This window comes from Acanthochromis polyacanthus, chromosome 19 (genome assembly GCF_021347895.1).
Source record: "Acanthochromis polyacanthus isolate Apoly-LR-REF ecotype Palm Island chromosome 19, KAUST_Apoly_ChrSc, whole genome shotgun sequence".
Lineage (NCBI taxonomy): Eukaryota > Metazoa > Chordata > Actinopteri > Pomacentridae > Acanthochromis > Acanthochromis polyacanthus.
In genome coordinates this window covers 13758048-13770051 of record NC_067131.1, presented here as the reverse complement: position 1 = coordinate 13770051, position 12004 = coordinate 13758048, and the positions used below count along the sequence as shown (strand labels likewise).

The following is a 12004-nucleotide window of genomic DNA, read 5'->3' as shown; positions in this document are numbered from 1 at the left end:
TAAAATCTTTACAGTCCTTTTACTGGAGCTTCACAGAGACCATAGTTTTATACAGACAGTGTGGGCTCAGACAAACTTCATAACTTTGACAAAAATGATTCCAAGACTCGCATGCAACCCTACCAAGTTTGAAAATCATTCAGTATGGCACTAAACGTGGTGGTAATGTTAAGGCTGATTTAAGCAAAACATGAAATGTTGGACAGGCTTTGTAATGTACAAGTTATGTGTCACAACACATTAGTCTTGCAATGGTAACATAAGCATGAAACTTGGAATATGAGGCTTTTTAAAATTCGTTTGAATAAAAAAAAAAATCAAATGAAAAGATGTGGTCTTGTCTCTTTTTTTGTTGGTTGCATTAATCTGCATGTTTGTTATTATTTCTGCATTTATACTCTGGGATCCAAGGCCAGTAGAACATTGCAATGTTTTAAACTGCATTTTTAGGTGGTTATAATGTCATGGCTGATCAGTGTATGCAAACCGAGTCCCGAGAAATGCTCACTATGCTTATTAAAAACCTGTAAAAACAACAACAACAAATGGCCCAGTTAAGATTTTGCCCAACGTAAGGTTTGTGTTTTTCTGTACTGGCAAGTTATTCTGTCTCTAATCAGTGTAAAAGTCTTACAAAAACTGACCCAAACAGCAAAATACTACTGATTCCAAAGCATCGTACTACAACTGTATCAACTATATCCTATGATTAAATGAAAATAAATGTCCATGTTCTTGCCATGAATCCGGACGGGATTATTATGATGAATGAATCTCGTGTGAAGCCATCCGAGGGTAAATGTCTACATTATTTATCGTAGTTAAAGGACTCTAGACCCTCTCAGCTCAGCAGATCCTTGTTTGGTCAAATTATTTCACCCAAGATAAAAAGGAAGCTCCACGAAAAAGACAAATGAAGCCACGCAACCAAACAATCACACTTGTTTTTTTCTGTAAACGCAGCTGCTTCCATTTCTAATGTGGATCACCTCTTCAATTTCCTCACTACATATTCTGAAACATCTAGAGCCCACCAGAAACTACAAACCAACAGAGAATTCATGGCTGCTGTATATTTACTGTGTATCTAATGCACTACAGGAATACAAGCTGGACCAAAAAGCTCACAGGTATTCGGAAAATAAAGTCTCGTTTCTGTCTTGTGTCAGTAAATGAGGCTGCATTCAAACTTAAACCAGGATCTTCTGCTCTGCCACAGGCCTTCACAGAATCTGTCTGAGCTCCAGTTGGAGTCTAATTTAAAGCCCGGAGGCTGCAGACCAAGGGCACTGGCTTCATTTCAACAATGTAAGGCACAGAGTGGATCAGCCCCTGAGCAGCAAATCACACTGACGTACTGCTGGCGCACAGGGAGCCGACAATTCTCACTTTTATTACCACAACAAACAAGAAAAAACAATTATATCACTTAATATTTCAGACCTGGATTGCAGTGAGCGAGTGGCTAAAATAATACAACTATCTGGCAAATTTTCCCCAAGATGCTTTAAGAATCATATTAAAAGTATATCCGAACATGCTGGGCAGGATGTGTTTGCTTTTGAGACTAAAAGCAACCATAAAACACACAGTATTTGTAGCAAACAGAGCTCACCGTCCGCCTAATATCTCTTCTCGTGTTTGTCAAAGAAAGATAGAAGGTTTTCATCCGTCTAAGGCCCCTGGAGTCGGGCTGAGCTCCATAACTTAAGAGTGTCATTTAGAGCCAAGAGTCTTCCGACGAAAGGTGCGAGTTTCATTTCTGCTACACAACACGGGCAGCAAATCACGCCGACATACCGTGAGGAGTCTGAATCCCTCATTCCATCAGTGGGACTGCAGCAGAAGAAACACACTGAGAGGAAACTAGGAGAAGCTCCAAACAGCAAAGGCAAGTCACTGTAGGAAATTCAAAATGACCAGTTCACTCTGCAAATGCTTAAAAATGATGCTAAATGAATCGATATCACCTCGTGTGGTCAAGAGCAACTGCGTACCAGACGTGGCACCAAGATCCAGCTGAGTTGAACAAATTCTGGGCATCCATGACGTAAAAAGAACAACATGTGATTACAAGCCGCAAGAGACAGTTTTGATAGAATCAAACCAGCAACATTTTGCATATTCTGTGAATAAACAGCCAACCTTGTGTGTGTTTTTAAAGAAATTAGGCAATAATGAACCTGGAAATGTTTACCTCTGGCATTGATTTAAGTGATTCTAAGCAACACATTCAGCTACAGATGTTTAAAAGCGTTTCCCTCGTTTAATTCAAACTTCTTTAAACATCCAACTTCTTAAGCAACCATGAATTCTTACAAACCATGAGAGGTCAAAGCTCTAATCTGACAATTTATAAAATATTGACGAACAATAGGTCAAAACTGCAGTTTGTGGTCGTGGGAAAATGACTCTGAAGATCGCACCGCAGAGGAAGCTGTTGTGATTTGAACACCTGCCTCCGACTGCTGGGAATATCAGATTAGGGCGTAATGTCTGGAACATCTTTAGGAGGAAATGAGTTTGGAGAAAAATGAGCGTGAATAAAGACTTAGTAAACTCTCAGATGGTTTAATTTCTGTGAGAAAGTCCAATATGTCTCAGAATGAACATCTTTGCTTTGCGTAACTCCTGGCTGATCAGCTAACAAGTGTTTCACAACTGGGCTCGACCTCTCTGAGAACTCTGACGAAATCAGTCGCCACCTGCTGAGACACATTTCAAAAACATTTCTAAGGACATCTGTCATTTTCAGTGAGATTCTTAATAGTTTGTTTTTGCTCGCTTTGAGGGGCTGCTGTGATAGACAAGAGTCATGCTTTTAGACTGTCGTAAGTGTTCAGCATCTGTTTATTTAAAAAAATAAAAATAAAAAAAAACTCCTGTGATTTCTTCATCTCTTGAAATCAAACCCAAACCTCTGCTGGCTTCAGTCAGATCTGCTCTGACCAGGAGATGAGCTGTTGTCTTGCATATTGGTTTCAAATTCATAATCTCTTGAGATTCTTGTTCCTTGCCAACCTAGGCTTTCTTTTCTTCTTCTCGCCCTTGTTTTTCTGATTGGCTTTAATCTCTGCCTCCCACTGTTTCTTCACCAGTGTGTACAGCCTCATGGTGGCCTGCGCGTCTTGGACCTGGAAATCGAAAAAGAAGAAAGATTCGAAGATCAGTCCAAGATCTCATTTTGCATTATTTACAAGTATTCTTCCGTAATGTTGGACAAGAATACAGTGGTGAATAAATCAGCTGTTGTTGACAAAGCGAGGCAGCACATCATTTCATCATGATGACTTACAGATGAATGTTCACCCTGTTGGACTTTCACATGGAGGATTTCTCTACAGAGGACCTTTAACGAGGGTCGACCACTCTAAAGGGGAAAAAAAAGCATCTAATTAGCATTTAAATTTCATGATTGGGTCCATGACCTTCCACTGAACATTCACAGGTTCTACGTGTCAGTTGTGAGTAACAAGTTCTGAGATTGTGCCAATGAAAAGCAAAGACCGGATGTTTTTGGCCACCGTCCCATTACGAAATCGACTTCTTATGCAATGATACACCACTTCCAGTACTTGGAACATTCTGACCACTGTCTGGAAGTGTTTTTCTGACCATCTGCAAATCTACATTTGGCGATTTACACACTGAACTCTAACTTGAGAGCAACTCTGTGTAAAACTGACCCAACTCTCATGCTGAGGATCATCACCGCTAATCAGGGTCAGATGTGCGGATATGAACCAGAGACCAAACGGCAGCCTTTGCAGTGTCCAACACTAACAAAGCTGCATCAGGTGAGCCACATGACTGCCAACATTCACACGGTTGTGGAAGTTCAACTGTAACATCCTGAGACATCAGACAGAAAACATTCAGCGCAAACACTGTAATCGCACAAGTCTTAAGACTGCATCAACACAATCGTTGTTCTCGGTGTGCCCTACTTGCCAGATTTGGCTCCTTGCAACTTCTTCCTCTCCCACCAAGTTGTGGGTTCAACATTTCGACACAGTGCAGGACATCCCAGAATGCCACACAGACAAGTGGTGTCATGGTTACAGAACCAGACTTTCAAGAAATGTTGCAAATGTGACAGAAGTGCTGGGAGTGGTGTAACAGTGCACCAGAAATGGTGGAAAAACGTTTCTTTTCATAGGTCGAGTCAGAGAACTTCTTAAATGCAACCAATATCATACAATTACCTTTACAATCTTCCTAAAGGGTTTATACTTCTGAGTGTCTCTGATTTTCTTTTTGGATGATCCAAAAGCAGAATCTGAAACAAAAGCCAGTTCAATCTCGGTTTATAAGTGCTCACAAATACTTTGAAAAAACCTCTTTTAAAATCTAATCTCAGATATTACATCCATGCTACCTTTAAGTCGTTGTGTATGGCGTGTCCAACCACTATCCTCCCTTGCAAGATGTCAGCCACTTCCTTCTGCACTGTCTTTACATTCTCTCCTGTGGTGAGACAAACATGGATGATAAATTCAAACATAACGAACAACAGTATTTGGAGACTACTTTAAAGCCATTAATTCTCTTTTTTACGAGCTTTTAGAGTCATTAAACAGTATCATAATTAAAGGTAATTTCATGACCCACCATCTTTGATGTCCTTTGGTCGGATTCCACTGACAGCTGTCCTGTAGTCCGTCACCTTCTCTGTTGGCTTCACGTATTTGTCATAGATGCATTTCCCAAACTGGTTCACGAGGGACACGCGAGCTAAGATGCTGTCCTCTCCGGACGGACCGACTCCCACCATCTCACAATCAATCGCCACAATTTTGGTGAGGCTGATGTCAGTGAATAGCAAACAAGGGTGAAAAAAGAGGAGAATCTTCACTACTATTTCAACTTGCCTGGATAGTTCTGTCCATCTATCTATCTATCACACAAGCGTTTTTACAACATTTCTCTCTACCGTCGAACATTTCCTGCACCAAAGTGGGGAATCTCAGGACTGAACTTGTATTGACAAACTAGACAGCCACAAAATAATGAAGTCCAGGGTTTTTGATCTGAGAGTCTTTGAGGGCTGACAACACACGACACTGAGCATGACGAGTCTGCATACAGCAAGGCAATGAATAAAAAACACCTTGTTCACAGAAATACATGCATTTTTGTATTATTTTTATTAGAAAAATCTTTACTGTACACAAATAAATGAAACCACAATTTAAGAAACTGGTTTAAAATGTTTTTCTCAAATTCTTATAATTTTGGATTTTCCTTTGGTGCAGGCTAAAAACTCTTAGAAAACAGATGCATATGAGGACAATAAAAAACAAAACATGCATTTTGCAGCAGGAAGCCAGGGGACTTTCAAGGTAGAAATGTCAAAAACTACAATTTAACACAAAAATGGTCACAAAATTGCCCTAATATAGTAGCTTTCTCTGTGGAAAGCTGTATTTGATCTGGTAATGTGACTTGTCAGACTTTGTCATTCCATCACTGTGGTTATTTTATAAGCAAATAACATCTCATTTGTCCAGATATTTCCCTCTATATACCCACTGACATGGGTCAATAGCATATATTTTATTTTATGTCAATGCAGGTTGATTTTAGTGCTGTTAGAAAGTGTGTGGTAAAACAATTGTTGCTTCAAGGTTTAAAAATCCTGTAAAACTATTTAAAGCACAACAATATGACATAGAAAACAGTTTGACACTATGTAAAGTAAATGCTCCTCATAGTCCACACACTAAATCAAGCAGAATGATTTAATCAAATCAGCTTTATCACTTCATGAGCGCTAATAGTTCAACTAGGAGAAACATACTTTTGAATGTTTGTTTAAATGTGAAACCCAACAAGTTGTAGAGGCAACAGGCCGCTCTGTTATTCCTTCTTGTTCAAATATGGTCAATTTTAGTACACTATCCTCTACCCAACTCATTTATAAAAAGTGTCAATAACTGGATTTTTCTCTCATATCATCACAATCTGCACAGTGTGCTCTAAACGTTTGGCTCACCTTTTAAACACATATCTACAGCTTTACACTGTATTTAAACACTTGTTTTCCTTTCTTTACCCCGTTCCTCTTGTTTAAATGCATATCTGTGTATTTTTGTGTGTGTAAGTACTGAGTGCAAAGGGAAAAACCTGAGTCAAGTCTGATTCAGGTGTTACCTAGTGCATTCTCTCTTGGAGCACAACAGGTGAACTGACGTGTCATAACTCACCCCTCGAACGCCTTCTCCTTGACCAGGGCGCTCTCTGTGTCCTTGGGTTTGTGTATGCCCTGCTTCTTCCTCATGATCTCTGCTGCTTCTGCTCCCACCGTTGCCTCAATGTCATCGGGGTCCACATCATCAAACCAGAGGTCGTCTCTGCAGCAGCACAAGACAAGGTTAGCAGGCATAATTATCCATCCATCCATTCTCTATACACCGCTTTATCCTCACTAGGGTCGCTGGAGCCTATCCCAGCTGACTCGGGCGAAGGCAGGGGACACCCTGGACAGGTCGCCAGTCTGTCGCAGGGCTACAGACACACAATCACACTCACATTCACACCTACGGGCAATTTAGAGTAATCAATTAACCTCAGCATATTTTTGGACTGTGGGAGGAAGCCGGAGTACCCGGAGAAAACCCACGCATGCACAGGGAGAACACGCATGCAAACTCTATGCAGAAAGATCCCAGGCCCACCCTGGGATTCGAACCGGGATCTTCTTGCTGCAAGGTGAAAGTGCTAACCACTACTCCACTGTGCAGCCCAGGCATAATCATTCCTGACCTAAATATCAGCAGGAGTTAGTGCTGCATACTTACTCTGTAGCCTTCTTCTCTTCGACCTCAGACTTCTGTTTCTTGGCTGCTTGCTTGCTGTTTGACTTTCCGCTGTCTCCTTTCCTCTTCGGAGCAGCAGGCTGCTTCGTCTCAGAGGCAGCTGGCTCCTTCACATTCACCTGAGTCTCCTTGGGGACACCGACGCTGTTGGAGACAGTTTTGTGCTTCACTTTTTTCCCGCCGTCTGTTTGGCTGGGGCCAGCAGTATACTTGGAAATATTTTTAGAAGATGTTTCTGTAGGTTTTCTTGGCAGGACACCGTTCTGATGTTTCGGTGTCACAGGCTGCTGCTTCTTCTCCGGCTGACTGGCCTTTAACATCTGTGAAAAAAGTTTTGCACAGTTGAAGACAACCTTCAATAAGTGCTGAATAGAACAAATTCAAGTACATATGACACAGTACTGTAATGACAAACCTCTTGTAATATTTTCCAGTTGGCAGAGAAGTGCTGGCCATCCCGTGGAGGAACAGTTTGCTGAGCTTCAGCTTTTTCTTTGCTCTTGTTTGGAGGCATTTTCATCTTCTGTTTTATCCAGTACTTCTTTTTCTTTTTAACGGTGTTGTTTTTCTCTTTATTTGTGGGCTGAACGTTTCCATTTTTCGCCTTCGTCTTAGACATTGTGGTCACTGCTTTCCTTTAAATATTTCCTCTCATTTAATAAAGTATGTTCAGTCTTCACCGTCCTCAGCCACGTTGGTTCATCAGAGCTCCGTCACTTACTAACCAGGTAACGTTTAAAAAGTAACAGTCAATGTTGTCTCACCGAAATAAAATGTGTCCCGGAGTAAATTTACCTTGTAGAAACCCCAACACAGAGAAAATGTTCTGATATTTTCCTTAACTGGTGGTAAAATCGCTCAGTGGCAAACTTCATGCACTGAGAAGCCATGCTGCAATGTGTATTTCCGCGGTGTGCAACAGCTAAATGCGTCCGCCAAAAACACGACATCGCATTACAAGCGAGTAACATTGATTACAGACTAAAATGATTTGCAAGTTTTGTGTTGCTTTGCAAAATATAAAATTGTATCATCTACTATTAAGCAAAAAGTTGCGTTTCATGGCTTATTTTGCAGGTTATTCTAAACGCGGAACGAATATTCTAGCAAACGTTTCACATCGTACTAGACATCACGCGGGACTATGTTTAGACAAGATGGGTTTGACGATGCTGTGGATGTTTCATAGCTTCAGTGTGTGAAAGAGAAGATTTTTGATATAATTTTTGACTTTAACTTGTTTTACTTTAGACAGTCAGCTTCATTTATGTGTCGAATAAGTACGTCGCGTCTTATGTTTTGAAGTCTTGGTTAAAAATTCAGCTCGATTGTGTTGACAGGAACATATCTGGTGTTGATTTTGAAAACATCAAATGCTTTCAGCAGGATTATAGCTAAACAAAAGCAAAACAAATCCGTGTTTATAGGTATGTAGCTCTATCAAACTATGTGTCTGAACATCTATGTTTCATTACAGTCCCTCAAGGCTCTTTTTTAAAATTTGTTTTGGTTTCAGATCATGGTGGAAAATTCTCCTTCTCCTCTGCCTGAGAGGGCCATTTATGGGTTTGTTCTCTACCTCGGCTCACAGTTTGGCTTCTGTAAGTCCAAAACTGCTAATTTCACCCTTTTGATAGAAGGTATAAACTATTACACACGTTTTATGAACAAAACAGGCGAAATTACAAACAAAACAATGTTTCTCTCTTTGCATAAGTAACAAACATTTTCTCAATCTTTAATTTTTCAGTGTCAAAAATATGCAAACAGTTATGTTAATATGTTGTTATTTTCGTCTCTCTACAGTTCTTTATTGCTTGTGGGCATTTGTTCCAGATGAGTGGCTTCATTCAATAGGGCTCACTTACTGGCCTCAAAAGTAAGTAGAATCCTGCAAATGAGAAAGCCGTTTTACAAAAGCATTAAATAGTAGACATTAGTAGTTTTTTATCATTTAACTGAAACCTTTTGTCCTGTATAGGTATTGGGCTCTTGCAGTGCCAATCTACCTGCTGGTGGCTTTAATGATCTCTCTATTGCTGTTGTTTGGAGTGAACTTGAACAACACGGCTCCACTCGACTCCGTGGACAACATCACAGGTAACTAGTTAGTGAAGTGGCAACAATTCTACTAAGGTCGACTCAAAACAGAGTTTTTTTAAAAAGTGAGCAGGAAAATCTTCCAAATTTTGCTCGAGTCAGGCAGAGTCTGGTGCAGAAAGGTTTTATATGTCTAAAGGCAACAATTACCAGCTCAAACCGTGACTTAGTCTCAGGACTGAACTAACCGCTCTTCCCTTGGAGCCCTTGGAGATCTTCATTGGGGCTCTTCCTGTACCCAAGAGTGTCCTCCATTTTTCTTCAGAAATTCTGTACTTGGGCTGGAATTAAGGTTGTCAACTGGGACATGTCTTAGCAAATTCTATCGGTCTCTTGACTCAGCTTATTTTCAGTTTTCTTCAGACCTTGACACCGATTTTGCAACACTATTACAGGGAATATTACGACAACACTGAGCAGCAGCATCACTACACAGATCCTTCTACTGCATCTACTTTAGTCACACTAAACAACGAATCGATTTCAATGCAATTAGCAAATTGCAAAGCTTGCAATTTAGTCATATGAGATGTGGCTAATGAAATAATTATGTTGTAATTCTTTGTATTTTATTTAATTTGAGCTGACTGAAACTTTCAGTGGCTGTTTATGCTTTCCCATCGATCAGTGTATACTGTGGCAGGTCCGACCCAGAACTTTTACCATCATATTTATGGTTTTACAGATTTACACCTTCCTCATTCTGAGTCTTTTAATGGCATTTCATGTAGTAATCCTTTGTCATGTTTTAAGTCTGTTACACAGTGAATATTGAACTGAAGAACTTTTGAAAAATGGCATCGCAAATCAAATCTCAGTATGTTTTTCCGCTAGCTAAAGCTACCTGTTGGGTGAAAATAGAACTGTAAAACTAAATTTGTACTACAGTGAGACTTCTAATGTCACTGCCACACCAGCTACCACTGTGCAGTCCTTAGTGCTGTACTTACCTTTTCTAAAAGTAAAGAAAAAGACATTTTGTGATTATCTAAGAATGTGCTAAAAAGGGAATAAACAAGGGAAAACTGCATAATTTGCAGTATGTTATAACATTATTTAAATATATATGGCAGCTAAATCTACTATCCTGTCTCTGGATAGGTAAGAAAATACCCCAAGCTTTGTAATCCTAACCCTTCTGCCATGCTTTGTTTCCCTTCTGTTACAGATGTGTATGCACAAGGCCAGAGGACAGAATGCTCCCGTAAGGGGGGAATTCCTCGACTAAGGGATGTTTCCATCAGTGAAGTCAACCAAATGTTCTATTTATCACCCAAGATGTAGCAAACACAAACTGCTTTTGCTTCAGGCAGAGTAGCAGTGAAGCTGCTGGGGATTTTTTATTGTGGTGTCACTGGTTAACATTTATTTACAAAGGATGGATTATGCTTTATATGTTTTTCAAAGGGCACAACATGGGAAGAAGCTAGTCTGAAACAGTTGAATTGATTCTTTGTTTTATGCTTCTATACTGGGGTGAACTGATGTGCTGTGTGTTAATACCAGTGATGAGCTGAAAGTGATATAACAACATCAGGAGTATATGATTATGTGCAATAAATTACACCTTTTTTGAAATATATTAAGTGTGTGTGTGTATACAGTGCTTAACAAATTTATTAGATACCACCCAGCTTAAGGTGTTTGCCACCGCTGCCCTAAATTAACAGTATTGCTGATTACCAAAATATTTTTTATGTTTCTGTAATGGTTAATCTGTCAGATGGAGATGGAGTCCAAATTAAAGCACTTCATGATGCTGGATGGTCTTTGAGACAAATGGGGTAGGACCTAGAATGGAGTTCTAATGGAGGGATTCTAACCTCAGGGTCCATTTAAGTAAATTTGAAATAAATACCATTAGCTTCAGCAGCGTGGTGCCAGTCTGAAATCCCCTAATTCATCCTGACAAGGTTAAAATTATATGGCACAATAAATTCCTTGCAAATTACAGCAGTTTAACTGTCAAAATGACAGCGTAAATCACAATTAGAGCAGCGGAGAGGACTACAATTAAGATCCCATGTACAAAGGTGATGCTATTTATCATGGTATGCTACTTCCCACGGGGCATTAAAACTTTTATCTCAGAGGTATTGAGAAATTAAACATTGTGAAACATGTTTTTCCCCCATAAAGTTCTTGTTTTGGCATCACATCCAGAGTGTCATGTGATGGAGTTTTTATACAGATGGGAAGTCAGCACTTGTTCCCGGCTGTGGAGATGTTCTGTGCAGAAAATAACTAAGCAAACAAGGAGGAAAGTGGAAGCTGGTAAAGGGGGAAGGTGTCGTGACTTCTAAAAAAAGGAAACCAACAATTCGGTTAAACAGAGTGGGATGAGGTGATACAGCCTAGAGTTTAGATTGTGTGGTACAGAGCCTATAATAAGTATGTTTTATTGCTTTTCAACACTGAATCGTGATACAATTAATTTGGCATTTTTGACAATCACTTTGCCGTCTAAAAAGATCATTTTTCACATCCAAGTGAAATTAGATTTCTACAACACAAGGACTTTATCTTATAATTTAAAATGTAAAATAAGCGGTTGCTTTAGGATTCAGCTCCTTTGAAGAGACACACCTGGTTCAACACAGGTGCAGCCAAATGGTGCTGCTCATCACACAGTTACCGAAATAGAGATTATATCAGTGCAGTTAATGTGTCTCAAGTGATTGTAGTATAAACATACCTGTATCTGTAAGTTCCAGTCACTGGTGACTTAGTATGCCTGGTTATAACTACACCGTAGAGTGAAAAGACTCCTAGCATCTCTGTAAGGTTATTGAAACATCAGGATGGATACATGAACATTTCCAAGTCACTGTTCTGTTCCTTGAAGTAAAGTTAATTACATTATCAAGAAATGCAGGGCAAATGGTGCATTAGAAACTGTGCTTAGAGCAGGCTGTCCTTAAAAAGTGACTGATCATGGAAGAAAGAGGCCACCAAGACACATATGACTCCTCTGGGGCGTCAACAGACTGAAGAGACTGATCAGGAAAGCTCAGTGTGTGGCTGGCTGTCAGCTGGTCACCCTGGAGGAGGTGGTGGAGCAGAGGATGCTGACCATCAACACCTCC

The 12004-nt window shown here is 40.0% G+C and overlaps 2 protein-coding genes across 2 annotated transcripts; one reads left to right on the top strand and one right to left on the bottom strand.

The window, feature by feature from the left end:
* On the bottom strand, window positions 1-7756 carry rexo4 (REX4 homolog, 3'-5' exonuclease). Its single transcript, XM_022219941.2, is given in 9 exon segments — window positions 1-3134; window positions 3296-3370; window positions 4206-4258; window positions 4261-4279; window positions 4379-4467; window positions 4612-4805; window positions 6207-6353; window positions 6801-7138; window positions 7234-7756. Coding segments are annotated over 9 exon segments (1266 nt in total). The 5' UTR covers window positions 7438-7756; the 3' UTR covers window positions 1-2987.
* A 186-nt stretch (window positions 7757-7942) lies between these two features.
* Window positions 7943-10500, top strand: pigp (phosphatidylinositol glycan anchor biosynthesis, class P). The gene is made up of 5 exons (XM_022220026.2): window positions 7943-8245; window positions 8335-8419; window positions 8625-8697; window positions 8800-8918; window positions 10087-10500. Exons 2-5 carry the CDS (start codon window positions 8338-8340, stop codon window positions 10200-10202), a joined length of 390 nt encoding a protein of 129 aa, XP_022075718.1. The 5' UTR covers window positions 7943-8245; window positions 8335-8337; the 3' UTR covers window positions 10203-10500.
* The last annotated feature ends 1504 nt before the right edge of the window (window positions 10501-12004 follow it).